Here is a 16,104-nt window from a genome sequence, read left to right as displayed (position 1 = left end):
TGCCCCATGTCTTACAGCTCCAGGTGCAAAAACATTCCAGGAAAACCTGAATACTGCTTTCTTAGCACACAGTAGACTGATGGCAGGAGGCATGAGCCCATGCAGAGAGGAAGTGGGAGCACCAGGATGAAGCAGTTGCTGTGGGATGAATTAGCCCCTGTTTAACAGAGGGATGCAGCATGCTCAAATCCTCCCCCCAGCCCAGATTCAACTTCCCCTTTGCCTCTCCCCCGAGTTTCTGTGTGGGCAAGGGGCTGTCACCCCTGCAGAAGGTGACAGCGGGCCAAGCTGCAGACAGCCTGGATGAACACCAAGGACAACCAGTGCCTTTGGTGGCAGGAACATGCCAGCACAGGGTCAGCCAAGGCTGGCCCCACAGGGGGAGCCTGGGTGTATTGGGTTGGTGTGGCAAGGTTTTGGCAGCAGGGGGGTTACAGGGGTGGCTTCTGTGAGAAGCTGCTGGAAGCTTCCCCTATGTCCGACAGAGCCAATGCCAGCCAGCTCTAAGACGGACCCGCCACTGGCCAAGGCCGAGCCAATCAGCAATAGTGGTAGCGCCTCCGTGATAACATATTTAAGAAGGAAAAAAAAGTTGCAGGGCACACAGAAACGGCAGCCGGAGAGAGGTGTGAGAACATGTAAGAGAAACAACCCTGCAGACACCAAGGTCAGTGAAGAAGGAGGGGGAGGAGATGCTCCAGGTGCCGGAGCAGAGATTCCCCTGCAGCCCGTGGGGAAGACCATGGTGAGGCAGGTTGTCCCCCTGCTGCCCATGGAGGTCCACAGTGGAGCAGATATCCACCTGCAGCCCGTGGAGGACCCCACGCCGGAGCAGGTGGGTGCCCAAAGGAGGCTGTGACCCCGTGGGAAGCCCGTGCTGGAGCAGGTTCCTGGCAGGACCTGCGGATCTGTGGAGAGAGGAGCCCATGGAGCAGGTTTTCTGGCAGGACTTGTGACCCCGTGGGGGACCCACGCTGGAGCAGTGTGCTCCTGAAGGACTGCACACCGTGGAAGGGACCCATGCTGGAGCAGTTCGTGAAGAACTGCAGCCCATGGGAAGGACCCACATTGGAGAAGCTCATGGAGGACTGTCTCCTGTGGGAGGGACCCCACGCTGGAGCAGGGCAAGAGTGCGATGAGTCCTGCCCCTGAGGAGGATGAAGTGGCAGAAATAACGTGTGATGAACTGACTGTAAACCCCATTCCCCCTCCCCCTGCACCGCTGGGGGGGGTTGGTAGAGAATCCAGGAGTGAAGTTGTGCCTGGGAAGAGGGAGGGGTGGAGGGAAGGTGTTTTGAGATTTGGTTTTATTTCTCACTACCCTACTCTGGTTGATTGGTAATAAATTGAGTTAATTTTCCCCAAGTTGAGTCTGTTTTGCCTGAAACGGTAATTGGTGAGTGATGTCTCCTGTCCTTATCTCGGCCCACAAGCCCTTTGTTATATTTTCTCTCCCCTGTCCAGCTGGGGCGGGGGGGGTAGTGATAGAACAGCTTTAGTGGGCACCTGGCACCCACCCAGGGTCAACCCGGCACTTAACGCACTTTCATCCATCCACTGCTGCAGGACCTTGCTCCATGCACACCTCCTCCCTGCTTGCTCTACTCCATGCCTCATCTGTCCAGGGTGGCTTTGGGGAAAACATGAAAGCCTTAAAAACCCCGTTGCTGACTGTCACGTCCAGCAACAGTTATCACCGGCACTATCGAGCAGAGAAGATGCAGCGACAAGGACTAATGCAGCACTGCTTGCAGCACAAACCCAGCCCCCAGGAACTGAAGCAGGGCAAGGGCACCCACACTGCAGCCTCCTGCATTTCCTGGGGATCCCAGACAGTATGGGCTGGTGAGCAGACAGGTAATCTCCTAAAACCAGGAGTCAATACTTGCTTTAATCTAGGATTAAACAAGAATGGTTTCAGTCATGTGTTTTGTCACTGAACAATTGTCAGGTGGCCAATGACGCCAGGAACAGCCAACCCCCAGGGAAGAGCAATGCACCACCATCCTGTAATCTCTCTGCTGCAGAGCCCGGGGGGGGGCTCAGACCAAGTGGGACCCCTGGCTCCCAGTAATGCAGCACCTCCAGGGAAGTGCCTGGCTCCCTGCACGACAGCACTGAGAGCTTTTGATTGAGGAGGTGGTGGTAGGGGAGAGCCTTGAGGAGCTACATGAAAGAAACATCACTTTGGAGCAGGTCTGGATAGAAATCCCCCTTGCTCCCAATGCACTGGCTTACCCACAGCCATCCACCAAGGTGGGAAGGAGGGCCTGCCTCTGCCTGGGGCGCCCAGCTGCCAGCCCTGCCAAGCCTTGCAGGGGACCTGCTGCCCACCATCATCATGAGAAGAGCAAGGAGCACAGTCAAGAGATCAAAGGCAGGATGGTTCCAACAGTCATTAACAGGCCAAAAGAGCAGATCTTAAGGAGCACAAAGGCATCCATTTCTGCCCCTCAACAGGGCAGAGAATAACATAGAAGAGAAAGAGAGCTCAAAGTGCCAAGATCTGGTGCCTGGAGCAAATGACAGGATCTTTCTTGGAGCAGAAGACTGTTCTGACTTGTTCAGGAGGACCCAGGACCTAACCCACTCCATAGGCAGCCCTTAAGGAGACAACTTCCCACATGGATTAGCACAGCACAGCAGCAAGAGCTCACCGTAGGACTCAGCAGTCCCTCATGGGTGCTGCAGAGCCTGCCTGTACAAGATGGCTGCCCAGCAGGCAACATTTCTATCCATCAGTGCCTTTAAAGCTACCTAAGGTGAGAGAGGAAGGGAGGACTCAGAGCAGAGAGAGGAGGTGGGAGAGATGGAGCCAGGGAAGTGTCAGACCAGGGTTCCACATGGAGCAGACCAGAGTAACTCAGCTCAGCCTGAGCATCCTCCCAGGGAATTGCTCTCAGCACGGACTACGCAGGCAGATCAAACCTCTGTGCTCGTGAGCTTGTCTACTTGGGACAGGATCAGCTGAAACCTAAGTACAAAGGCCAGGGGCACTCAGGCAGGCCTCTGAATCCAGAGACCCCTCTGTTGAGGCACAAGGACAAGATGGGAGGGTTATTTCTAAAGAACGAACGAAGGAAGGAGCATCCCAAACACGCCTTTGGCTGGCGACAGGCAAAGTCACCACTTGTAAACGGTGTCCACAACTGCAGAATACACTGCTCACAGCCCACACAGCATCCACTGTAGAAGCCACACTGCTCACAACAGCCACAACACTGTCCACAACGCCCCACATGGCATCTACAACTGCAGAAGAATACACTGCTCACAGCCTGCTCTGAAGCAGAGCTGAGAATAAAATCCAGCTCTTGCACAGCTCCAAATCCAACCTGCAGTTCTCACTGCCTTTTGAAATGCCTGTGCCAGATCCCTGAGCTGCCACCTCTTATCTGGAGCTGCAATTTGTGATTTTCAGCACTGCCTGGACCTGTCTGCCAGCAACTGATTCCCAGCATTGAAAACCCAGCCAGTCATAGACCCTGCACAGGAGGCCAGCACCTGGGAGAGCCACACGTGTAAGCCCCTGCTGAGCAAGGGCACGGGACCCAGGGTGGCAGCTCTGCTCTGCCAGCTTACTTATAGTTGTACACTTGCTTTCCCATGCACTAGCGACGCTGTTATCAGCCCTAAAATCTATCCGCAGTACTCAGACTGGCATGAAGACTCAGCCAATGGCATTTGTCAGGGTCTGGGTGAAATGCTGCTGGGGTGCAGAGCAGGCTGTGAGTCCCCGGCTCGCTGACCCCGCTCGGGCACAGAGGGCTCTGCCCCTCTGAACACCTTCCCACGAGGCTTCCCTGGGAGCTGCCGCCTGCCAGCCTGGATAGGATGTGCAGATTTTAAGGGTGATGCAGAGTCTGAAATCTGTGTAATTGTTCTGGACCAACCCAAAACTAAACATTTCCCAATGCTCCTGAAGAATCAAAAGATTGAAAGCATCATTAGAACAATGCTTTATTTAGTCCAAAGCAAAATACCCCATTTTCATTTGTTTTCCAGCTTAGAAAACACAATAAACAAAATAAACTTGTAAGCATCATTTACAGCCATCTAAACATCTTTCAGATTAAAACCCAACATTTCATTTTGCAAAAGATGCACCCAAGGGCTTAGGCTTGCTGGGGTGGGGATATTTTATGGGATTGTTTAACCTGAAACAATTCAGAGAACTCATTCTTCACTCAAAAAACCCAGAAAATTTTCAAGTCTCTCTCCAGCTCACGTGTGTCTCCATGTGTGCATCTGCACATTTGAGAGCACATGCGGAAATGCATGTCTTTATGTGCATTTATACATGTGCAAGTGAGAGCAAGGTGAGAAAGTAAAGACAGGAGGCAGGTAGGGTAAATCAGGACAGCTCTATTGAAGCTAATACTGATTTACAGCAGTGAGAATATTGTCCCCCAGTTTCATCGTGCTACCCCAGTCTTTTGGACCAAGACTTTAACCCTGCTGCTATCTCCAGATCTCTGATGCTGTGGGAACCCTCTCGCTGTTCCACTATTAGCATGTAACAACCGTTACAACACTAAAGCAAAATGCCCCTGTCTAACCAAGCATGACGAGGAGTCAGCCAGTAATGAATGGGCCCTGGGGAGGAGAAAGGAAGCTTTTGTGCTGGGTAATTCGGGGGGGGGGGAAGGAAGCTCTACACCCAGCCCTGACCTGGGGATGGCTGGGGCTGCTCAGCTCCTGGGGGAGCACATGGGGCCAAGGTTTCTGCACAATGAGGGTTTCTGCACAATGAGGGACTACACCAGCACCAGAGAGAGGAGAGCAGGGAGAATATGGGCAGTTTTGCCTTTTTCAGAAGTACCACAAATTGGCCCCTAGTAGAAAGGATTTGGGAGTATCTGTGGGAAAGGTCCTCTCCCTCCTGTGAGGAACAGATGACATTTCTCTCTTAATGCACTTGCTCCCAAGCATCTCCAAAGCACATCAAGGGACAAATTGCACACCCCAGCATGCCCCAGCCAGCCTGTCTGACCCCAAAGGGGTCCCAGCCTGCTCATGCGGGGGAAGCACTCATTGGCTTTGTAGCAATACCAGTGCTTGTATGGGGCCGGGATCAGAGAGGGAAGCTGCTGTCGGAAAGAGCGGATCCAGCCTGAACTGGTGGAAGGGATTTGCGGTACCAACGTCTGCACTTGGACAGCCCAGCTCAGTGGCAGCAGTTGCATTTTCTCAGATGCATGAGAGCAGTAACATTCCTCCAGACCGGGGTGGGCAGAAACACAACCCCTATGAAGGCAAGTTCCTGGCCTGCATTTCCACCTCGCTCCAAGAGCAGAGGGTCAGAGAAACACTATCCTCTGAGTTTCTCTCTTTTGATACATTCCTAACATGAACTAAGGGAAACAGCTTCAGCAGAGAGGCCCTGACACAGCTTGTCCAGGTCACCTGTGTTCAATAAAAGTTAATAAAAAGGAAAATAGGTACAGAGAAAGGCTAGAGGGAGACAAAAGAGCAAACAGCTCGTCTCAACAGGACCCACATGCAGCTCCTGGGTGCACACCCCATCACAGAGAGCAGGGCTCAGCTGGGCTAGCAGGGCTGCAGCAGAGAGGGTGCCCAGGCCCTGTCCATCTGGACGCCACAGGGCCAGGAGAGGCAGTTCAAGCTGATGAACAAAGCTGGCACAGGGAGAACAGGGAAAAAATGGGCATGAACAAGCACAAGATGGTAATCAAACAGGTTCCCACCCATGAGAGTAGTTTGCCAGGCTAAGGGAGGGGACACGTGAATGTTGTCCTTTGAGAGCAGACCTAGCAAGCAGGAAAATCTGTTCCTTACTGATGATATCTGACAAATGGAAAATTTGGGTTTCTGCTCCTTAAACGTTTTTCTGTTTTATTGTAGGAAAAATTGCAGGTTTTGCCCTGGCTGGGACAGTCACAAACCATCGGTGCACACAGCAGGGGGGATTCTTACCAGAGGAAAGCAGTGTCAGGTAACTGTGTGGGTGGGAGGTCTCCATGGCCACAAGGCAGAGCACTCCGAGATCACCATCTACAACCTCAGGCCCTGGCACCAGCCCTTTTGAAGACCCTCTCCTTGGTCAGCCACATGGAGAGGGTAGTGCTTGCCCTGTCCTGCCACTGCTCTCTTGCTCAGAGCATGCAACGCCACATCTTACCAGCAATGGTCAGCCCATGAAGGGAACTGCGGCTGCAGAGTTGATGCTTGGCCTGGGCTTGGTTACAGAGCCAAGAGGCACCACAAAACTCACATTATTTGGCATGTGTAAGTCCAACCCACAAAGACAGGAGGATTTCAGCTTCCAGGCCATCCTCAGCAGTTTGATGCTTACAAGCCAAAAGGGGGAAGAAGCAGCATCCCTGGCTGCCCAGGGAAGGGATGCCCTGCTCCACTCACATAAACCTCTTTGCTTCCCTGCAGCCTCTTTAGCAGCACATTGCATGATTGCCTGCCCTGATCACTAAAGTAAGCAGAACCTTTGAAAGAAAACTGCTGCTTAAAAAGTAGCACCCAGGAAGGGCACCCAGCTTCCCTCTGTGTAAGACTGCTGCTGACAAGCCATCACACACCACAACACAACATTTGCTGCCAAATTCACCTGCTCGCAGGGTGGGTATACAAGGCTCGTAGCCCAGCCATCGCTGGGCCAGCTCCAGCCTGCAGAGCCGAGTCACCACTGCCCATGGGCTTCTTCAAGCCCACGCAGATAAACTGAGGCACCCACAGAAAGATCCACAAGGAGCAAAGAAGGAATTTGGGCCTCTGCCCTAACAGGGGCCACAGCTCCCACCAGCCCTACACAGCAATTCCAGCGCATGCCCATCCAGGGGCAAAATGACCTGGGTATTCAGCATCTGGCTGACTGCTGCAGCACGCCTCGGCGGCTGCAGCTTGGTTTCAGGGCGCACCCCGGTTCACCAGCTCGATGGAGCCACATATTATTCCAGCTCAGCAAGGCAGAAGCGAGCAGGCTGCTGCTTAGCGTTAATGCCTTCAGGGAGCAGATCTCCAGCCCGTTCCTACCGCGCCAGGCTTTAGCCATGACCTGCTGTGGCTCCCTGTGCCGCACCAGCCAGGGCCACGGCCACATCCCCCAGGCACCACATGCACCGCCTGCTCCCTGGAGCCGCAGGCTCAACGCTTACCGAACGTGGTGAGGTAGAAAGAAGCTCCCAGGGGGTCAGTCTGGCGGGTGCAGAGCGAGACTCTGTGGACACTGCCGGGCTCCATGGCAGGACACCTCTAATTAGCCAGTAATTGGAGCCCTCCCTGCCTAGCCCGGGAAAACCAAGCAGCCGTTTAAGCAGGGAGTGACAGGCAGCCGTGCAGCTGGGTTTCCATGGGACACGCGTCCAACCGCTGCACGTTTGAACGGCGCGGCTCCCATTGGCCCCGCAGATTTGAACGGGGACCGCACCTGTCTGAGCAAACAGGCCCGAGCCCCGCGCCGCAGCCACCTGCCAGGATGCGGGCAGTGCTCTGCCCTCCCCTGCGGACCCAAAAACCATGCCAGCACCATTCCACAGCCACCCTGCTGATGCGCCAGGAATGAGCTCCTGGGAAGAGGGGAAACCTTGCAACGTTTCCTCCCCTCTGCAGCATGCCAGCCTGCAAGTAATCCCTGTGACTGTTAGTGCCATCGGTTTGCTAGCACATGCTCAGCTGTTCGGGGAGCTGTCTCACCAGAGCAACATGGGACAGCAGCATTCACAGTGCTTTGGGGAAATTATTGCAGGCAAGGAAAGGGTGCGGGAGAATTGATCTGTGGGGGTGAGCCAAGAAAGGGAGGGATGGCAGGGCATGGGTTACCTGCTTGGCTCTCCTATGACAAGGAAAGAGGCACGCAGCCCTCCAGGCTCACGGGGTCACTCTGCAAGACTCCAGAGCAGCCCTTTCTATCACCTGGGAGTTGGCGATGCACCCACCAGCTCTGGATGCTGTGCCACAACTTACCGGGAGGCACCCAGGGCTGAGCACAAGCTCTGGAGAGTGTGGAGGAATGATGGAGATGGTTCCTCTGAAAAAAAAGAAAACCTCCCCAAAGGCTGGGCTGTCCCAGAACTCTCTGCTTCCCACTGACGTGTCCATGCAGCCCTGCTCCCCACAGTGCAGGGCCCCATGGAGGGCTGATCTCCAGCAGAGTCCCCAGCAGAGTGGACCTGCTCCCACACCACCCCATGCTGCAGGAAATGCCACACTCAGTGAGTTCGTTTCCTTGTGGCACTGCTGTGAGGCTACAGGGTCCACAACAGCGTGGGGGGCCTGTGGTGAGCCTGGATCAGCCCCATAGGGGCTTTCTGGGTGAGTGCAGCAGATTCACAGGTCCCACTGCCCTGGGCCCAGGCAGAGGTGGGCAATGAGAGAGCTCAGCCCTCACAACATCGGGAGAGACAAGGGTGCAGCCCAGCACAGGCTCTGAGCAGACATGCTGCCAGTGTGGATGGCTGCTGTCAGTGCTGTGCAGGCACCTCCATTTCCCAGCCCACATGCAGCTGAAGTAATACTAAATATATTGACCTTTCTGGGATGGAAAACAACAAGATCTCCTGTAGGGTCCAGGGTGCTGGACACGCACCCCTGCCTCTCCTCGCCATGGTTGCCCCTCCATACACTCCTTGCCAGACCTGAGCCTCCGGCCCCTCCATACCCCCATCACTTACCTTTCCCTTTCACTCGTGCATGGCTGATCTTCCTCCTGCTCCCTGATGGTCCCCTCTGCTTCCTCAGGGAGGATCGTCCAGCCCCACACCGCTCCTTTGTCAGGGCTGGCAGACACTCCAGCTCCAGCAACTGGGGACTCTGCCCTGTCCCTGCCAGAGAAAAGAGATGAGAACAGGACACAGCAGGACAGGGAGCTGGGACACAGGGGACATCACAGGCTCTGCAGTACCCTTGGTTTTACCTGCCCCAAGGGTATGTCTCCACCTTGACCCAGCCTTCCCCAGAATACCACACTGCCAGGTCTCCTGCACTGAGCTTCCCCTGGCCAGCTCTGCACAAATGTGGCACATGCTGGCAGCGTGGCACATCTGTCCCACACCATCACCCCACTGCCCAGCCCTGCCTGTGTTCAGAAAGGAGAGGAGTGATGGTCATTCACTAGATCCAGTGTCACAGCAGAACACAGATGCATGTTCAGAGGGAGTCACCCCCAGCACATGTCTCAGCTGCAGCCTTGGCCATGGCCCTTTACATGCCACACACCAAGTGCATTCCAGAGGCTCTGCTCAGCACTGTTATATTTTATTTTATTTAAAACAGACGACCAGCCTAGTCAGGGCTTCATTAGTCCATAAGCAGCTCTCCAGGACACCAGAGATGCTGCCCTGCCACTGCTGGGTGTTCGGGACAGTCTTGCAAGGCGGCGGCTCAGATCCAGTTCCCAGCCCACAACCTGCTGATGTGCTCGGGCTCAGAGCAGCAGGGAGGCTCTGCTCAAGGAGGAATCGGCTGGTTTCCTTGTGGCCAGCACCCTGCAGATGGCACACCAGCCCCAGTCTGCCCCTCTTTGTGCACAGCCATCAAACCACCACCCAGGAACATGCTACAGGATCCCATTCTGATAGAGACAAAATTGCACAGACCCAGAAATGGGAGCCTTGATGGAGAGATATCTCCCAGCCACAGCACAGAGCAGAGGAACCAGCATGGCCCAGTAATTCTTCAGGATCAGAAACATCTGCCCAGGCTTCTTCCGCAGTGATGAGCAGTGCAGGATTAGTACAGCACAAGAGTCTTATGTTGCCCTTATGCAGACCCAGTGCAAACACAGCCCGAGCTGTGGAGTCACAGGTTAATTCCCCCACGAGGGCAGTGGGGCAGAGCAGCATCTCTCATCCCATGATGGAGCCATGCCACACACACACCCCGTCCATAAAAGCAAAAGAGCCTGACCTGTGATTTTGATGCAAGATCGAGCCCTCTGGAGCCAGGATGTGCCACTCAGCCCCACAACGCAGCAGTGTGTACCAGGACGTACAGCACCTAGTGCACACTGCCCAATACCTTCAGGTACCCCAAAACATCCTCCCAGCTCCACCCTCACAGCCCCTAGCCAAAGCATCCTGGCGCAGGGAGGCAGGCAACTTGGAAAGGCTGTTTGTTCGCTAGAAAAGCTGCCTTTTCCCCCAAAGTGTGGCTTATTCTCTGGCAGGGGCACTGGCTTGATTCAGCTGAATTTACACCAGCAAAACTGCCTGAAACTGCAGGAAAAGCAACAGAAGGGACACAGAGCGAGCAAGGGAGGGAAGGAAGGAGGGATGCTCGATGCCCAATCCATCACTGCCACAGACACCTATTGTACTGCTGCCATAAATCACAGCCCCTTTGGGCATCTGGGGAGAGACAAATAATGACCTGGCAGTCTCCAAAGGCCTCCAGACAAAGAGCATGGCTCTGTTTGGGCTGCCTGCCCCCTGCAGTGCTCAGCCATAACCTTGGCAACCTGCAGGGGCCTTGAGAAGGCACGCAGCCAAGCAGCCACTTGCTGTTTTACTTGCCTCCTAAGATATTTAGAGCCTGTGAAGGCCTAGCAGGACTTTCTGCTGGCAGACCCCACACAAAGCTCCTGCCCTGTGGTAGAAAGGGGCCTGGAGCCTCCTTATCCCTTCTTCATACAGCATGGCAGCAAGGCACAAGCCGGGATGTGAACTGCATGATATGCAGCTCAGTGATCGGTGGAGCAGAAAAGGCCCAGAGCTGAATCCCCTTGGGCTGTGAGAATTGCCTTCCTGCTCAGGGAAGCACCCAGATCCATTCCCACAGACACTGTGTTGCTGGAGCCTCCTGCACCCAGGGGACTGCAGAGCCCAGGGGAAGAGGCACCAGGCACAACCATGGGTGAGAGCTGTCGACACAGCTGAGCAGCCCTCCTGCTGCTCAGCCTTTCAGCAGTGATGCCTGGGAGCCCAGCGGGCTCCAGCTCTGGCCCCCATCACCTCCCACTGTCTCCAGCCGCAGGGATCCAGAGTTCAGGGTGGGGTAAAGAGGGGGCCCCTAACAAAGACGTGATTCATTCTTTAATTGCTGCTGGTTTGTTTAGCACCGTAGTTGTCTTTGCTGCCTAACCAAAATGCAGAGGATGCACAAGCAGTGCAGGATATTTCAACAAGTAGAAACACCCTGTGGGACAGGCAGAGCCAGAGCACCAGAAGCTCCCACAACCTCTGGTTTCTCAGCAGCCCCAACACATCTGCCTTTTCTCACAATACTGCTGGATTTGAGTACAGGGGAAAGAGGGATCCCCATTTCCCAGCAAGGCTGACAACGTCGGAGGTGTAGGAGGCGAGCAGATGGAGCCTGATGACACTGGTCCAGACCCTGCAAGCCTGGGCCACCAACTAAACTCTTTTGGCTGCCTGGTGGCACCATAGCTCCCAGTACTATTCTGCAGCCTCCAGAGCTCCAGAATCCTTCAGGACCCAGTAACCCATGGGCAGCTGGGGAAGCAAGTGCTGTTGGCTCCTGCCTCTCCAACAGGCATTCAAAGCAGCAAGCTCAGGGCAAGGTCTGGTGGAGCATGGTGGACACAGGAGGGGGAAGGCTGCTCTAGCTCTCGGGGCTCTGTGATAAAAGCATCTCTGCCCATAACAAGTACCTCGTTTCCCACATCTGGCACAGCTGCTTTGTGTGAGGGATTAATGCAGTCCACAAAACCCAGAAACACAAGGAGGGGAACACGGAGCCCCAAAGAGGAAGTGGGTCCTTTGCCAGCAGCCAGGAGTACATCTCTGCACCACAGGCAGGCTCTCCAGTGAAGAGACGACCTGGCCAAGCATGCAGCCTATGCCACGACATCCTGCAGTTCCCCGTCTCAGCTGCCCAAGGAAATATTTGCACCCCGGCTTTTGGAAACACATCCCCATGGCCTGCTCTGTGGTCTCCTTGTAGACACGGGTACAGCCAGTGGAGCAGGTCTGGCCTTCCCCAGCAGTGAAGTCTTCAGCTCCAGCAGAGCTCACCAACATCAGAGCTCATCCAAATTGTAACCAGCTGAAACTGGAGGTGTCACATGCTCTATAACATCCCAGCCACATCTGCTGACATGCAAGAGAACTCTGGACACAGAGCATCCTCACCTTCATCTCCTGTCCTCACAGGCAGCACTGGCAACGAACCTGGGAGAGGAACTGAGTCACATGTAGTTATCTTACAGAAATTACAAGAAGGAGCGTCTGGGGACCCCTCACCATCCCAGCCCTGGGGTCTGCAGAGAAACCTCACAGAGGCTCAAAACCCCTCTCTTACGGCTGTGTCTAACAGCAAGATCGCAGATGAAGGTCCCCAGAAGAGAGGCCCTGGACTGCCTGGGGTCACAGTCTGTGCTGCTGTCACCTCCTGGACAGGAGGGTTGAAGAAGGACCCTGCCACTGTCCCCAACATCCGTCTATCCCTCACCACATCCCCCAGAAGCCCTGTTGATGCCCGAGCACCATAAACACGGGTAAATGGTGTCAAAGAGTGTCCTGGACAATCAGGAACTAGCACACAGGTGGGATGGGCACTGCTCAGGGATACGGGGTAATTTCTAAGGCACTTCAAAATGTTCCCTCCTTCAGGCTTATCAAAAACTCTTCCCCTCATTTGTTCAGGTAATCCATTTGTTGACATTCCCAGTGATCTCCATCTGCCACCCATCAAAATTAAAGCTTCATTTTTTTTTAAATTTATTTTTATTTATTAAATTTTCAGCAAATTTACTTGCCCCTGAAAAAAAATACAGTCTGGGATTGCGTGTTTCAGTGCGCAGCATCCCCAGCTATCAATGACCAGCACAGCACATCTCAACCCACAGGACACGCAACACCAAGCAGTCCACTGAGGGAACAAGCAAACAATCCACTCTGCAGTCCCAGGTATCCTGAACCTCTGTTAATGCAAGCAGAGTGTGCACCAGCCCAGCCTTGCCGTGTCCTTGTCTCCTTCACTGCACATCCCCATGACAGCATCTAGACTACGGCTTGTGGTGTTCCTCTCTGACACTGCCTCTCTGACACTGCCAAGCCTGCAGCTCTCCCCAGCACATGCAGCACGTGGTGAGAGGTGTTTTACATGCCACCCTGCCTCCTAGGAGCTCCCCAGGCTCACAAAAAGCCTCCTCTCTCCATGTCTTTATTGCAAAATGCTTTTAAGAGGCAAAAGGAAAGACAAACAGGACAGTAACAAAATGCACTGTCTCTATCTAAAGCAGGCAGTCTCACAGGTTTGGGTAAAAGAATCCCATGAGATAGGATTTTTCCAAATAAATTTAAAAAAAAAAGTGAAAGTAAAGAAGAGTCTCTGTGGGACTCCAGGACTCCAAGGCCATGGGAGTCCCCCACACCCTCCTCCCAGAGGGCTTGAGGCTCCCTGTCTGCAAAAATCACTGCTAACTCTCAAACCCAGCAGATTCAAGTCTGCTCCATCCTGCAGTGCAAAGCACTAGCAGAGAGCCCCAAGATCAAACATGATCCCACAAGGAGCTGGGCATCTCCAACACCCCACAAAGGCCATGTAGGAGATACAGTCCCTCATCTCCTACAAGTGCCAGGATCTGGTTCAGTGGTGATAACCAGGCACCTGCATAGTCATAATCCATCCTTCACCCAGGAGACAGAGCAGCACTGCAAACTAAGCGGAGAAATCATCTGAGCACTCACGTGTGAGCCCTGGCTCTCCCAGCTGCTCCATAATTCTCACACGGGACGGTTACTCTCTCCAGCAAAGTCCAAGCACCAGCGTCCTGTGCTGTGATTTAGCTGCCACAAGCCTTTGACCTTGGCACCACTGTAAAGGAGGGGGGAAAAAAAACCAGTATGTAAATGTCCCAAGGGAGCAGAGCTCCAGTACTAGGAAGTTACAAATTAAATTGCATGCCCGGAAGAGATGGTGGCGGTGGCGCGTGCAACAGCCCCTTTCTCTACTGGCTCCCAACAGCAAGGTACCAAATCTTTCTAACTTCCCTCTTAACATTCAAACCCCTGGGGACTGACCTTAACCTGCATTTCTATTCGAGTCTCCAGCAAACTGCACATTCAGCTGGTTGGCCTGGGAGTTAATGACTTTCTTTTAAAATTTAACACAGTTCTCCATCACAAATTTGTTTGCCAGCACTAGGATCTGCCTTTGGCTGGATATTCAAATCCAAACGCATGCTTAGACAGTTATTCCAAGCAAAAGGGTAACATACGCACACAGAAAACCCACAAGGTTGAAGCTGGCTTCGAAACTAAAGAAACTAAATCAGACTGGGAAAAATTACCTGGCTTCCTAAATGGTAAGAGGATTGGAACAGAAAGGGTTTGGGCTATTTCTGGGCAATCCTGAGGCCAGATTTCTGGGAATAGCAAAGTCTGCCATACAGGGCAGACACACAAACCTCAGCACTTTCCCAGCAGTGGGATTGCTGCAGACCACTCTCCCCCAGGGTCTACAGCAAGCATCGAGTACAGGGCACAGCTGGGGTGCTCCTGTTCCCGACACCACCTCTGCAGCAAGCACAGCTGAATCATTCCCTGAAAAATGTCAATGAGGAACCCAACAGAGATGCAGAATCCTTTTCCAATCTGGGACCCAAGAAAGGTTTCCCCTGCTGCAAGGGTATCTTTAGAAACACCGCACCTTCTCTGCTCACATCTCAGAGTCTGCACATCCTGTTGAGGCCCAAATCTGTGAGCCAGCTGCAGCACCCACAGCAACACCCACACCACACCCCAGCACAGTCTTTGCTGCTGCCCTTGCCAAACTGAGGCTGCGTCTGCTCACACTACAGGCAGGTTTTCAAGGCAGATGCACTTGAGACACCACACTCCTGCAAAAACACACCTTCCAGCAGAGAGCGAACGCTGCACTGAAGATTAAACTAGCATTGACCCAATGTCAGCAAACCCCTCGTGAGCTGCTCCTGCCCACTGCCCAATGTGCAGAGCCGTTCATCCCCTTCTGCAGTGTCTCCCACAGCCAGCACAGGATCCCAACACAGCACTCAGCTCAGCACTGCTGCTTTGCCGAGATATCAGAGTCTCTGTGATGTCCAGTTTTACCAGAACCTTGTCTTTGCATCTTTATAGGACTTGACATGTTTGGCATTTTTCACCCATAGCTTTGGGTAACTTCGTTGGCTGATCCCTTTTCTAAATCTCTCTCTCTGCCCCTTCCCCCCAAACTTAACAGTCTGAACATGCAAAGGGACTAACCCACAGCAATTCTTGGCGTCTGCACTGGTAAGGCATTGCCATAAGAACTCAGGATGCCGGTGGCTTAAAGCACAGCAAGTGCTTCTAGGGCAGGCAAAGGATCTGTAACAAATTCCACGTGAGCAGGAGCTGTTACAAACCTTCTCAGCTACTCACAAGGAATGCAGAGCACAAAACAGCCTGTGTGCACAACTACTTGTTCCTGTGCACATCTTTTAGCAGGGCCAAGCTGGCTGAACTCTGAAAACAGTTCATCTTGTCCCTCACCCCCTTCTGTTGCTAAGGCTAAACTGTGACTGAAGCTGTTCAGCCTAAGGCAGCTTCAACTATGCTGTGGTTTGTATTAGAGCTACTCCATAATCAGCTCCTCTCCATGAGACAGTACACAGCAGAGAAACAGGTGGGAGGGTGAGAAGCTCTTCTTTTATTTTCAGTTTTCGAAGGTTTTCACCTGTCTTGAACACTCTGAGGCTGCAGAAACTGCCTGGCTGCTTCACTTGCCTGTGCTGTGGCTCATAAGGGAGACAGGTTAATTCGGAAGGGATCCCTTTGAAGCACAGCAATGCTTCCTGATCACTCCAGAAACATCCTGTAAAAAATGTCTCCTACAGGGGCTGGCAGAGCCTCACACTGTCACCCTTTATAGTGAGGAAACAGCAGCTATAGAGGATACTGGCAATCAAGAGCAATGGGTGGGTTATCCTCGGGAACACAGCACAGTCTAATTCACTCTCAGAAGGCTGAGTGGAGATACTGACCCCATAGCACAAATGGGTCACAATAAACTATTTTTTTTTCATCTTTTTTTTTCTTTTTTCCTTTTGCCATTTCTAGCCTGCAGAATAACAGTAGCCTGGGCACACACCTAATATAGGAACATTACACAAACACCTCACAATTTTACCACGTCAAGCCTTTGTCCTTGGCTTTGCATTTCTTTAAGGCA

General features: G+C 53.3%; 1 protein-coding gene across 2 annotated transcripts in view; it reads right to left on the bottom strand.

Annotated features, from left to right (window-relative positions):
• Positions 1–13,725, bottom strand: part of RGS3 (regulator of G protein signaling 3) — a 92,231-nt gene extending 78,506 nt beyond the window's left edge. For both annotated transcript variants that reach the window (XM_052815318.1, XM_052815319.1), the window contains exons 1-2: positions 13,623–13,725; positions 8,646–8,795 (exon numbers count right to left, since the gene is read on the bottom strand). In XM_052815318.1, the coding sequence (XP_052671278.1) occupies positions 8,646–8,795; positions 13,623–13,653 (181 nt within the window). In that variant the 5' untranslated portion in view covers positions 13,654–13,725. The remainder of the gene's footprint in view (positions 1–8,645; positions 8,796–13,622) is intronic.
• Positions 13,726–16,104: the final 2,379 nt, after the last annotated feature.

This window comes from Harpia harpyja, chromosome 19 (genome assembly GCF_026419915.1).
Source record: "Harpia harpyja isolate bHarHar1 chromosome 19, bHarHar1 primary haplotype, whole genome shotgun sequence".
Classification (NCBI taxonomy): Eukaryota; Metazoa; Chordata; class Aves; order Accipitriformes; family Accipitridae; genus Harpia; species Harpia harpyja.
The sequence above is the reverse complement of the archived record's forward strand: the minus strand, read 5'-3'. Positions and strand labels throughout refer to the sequence as shown.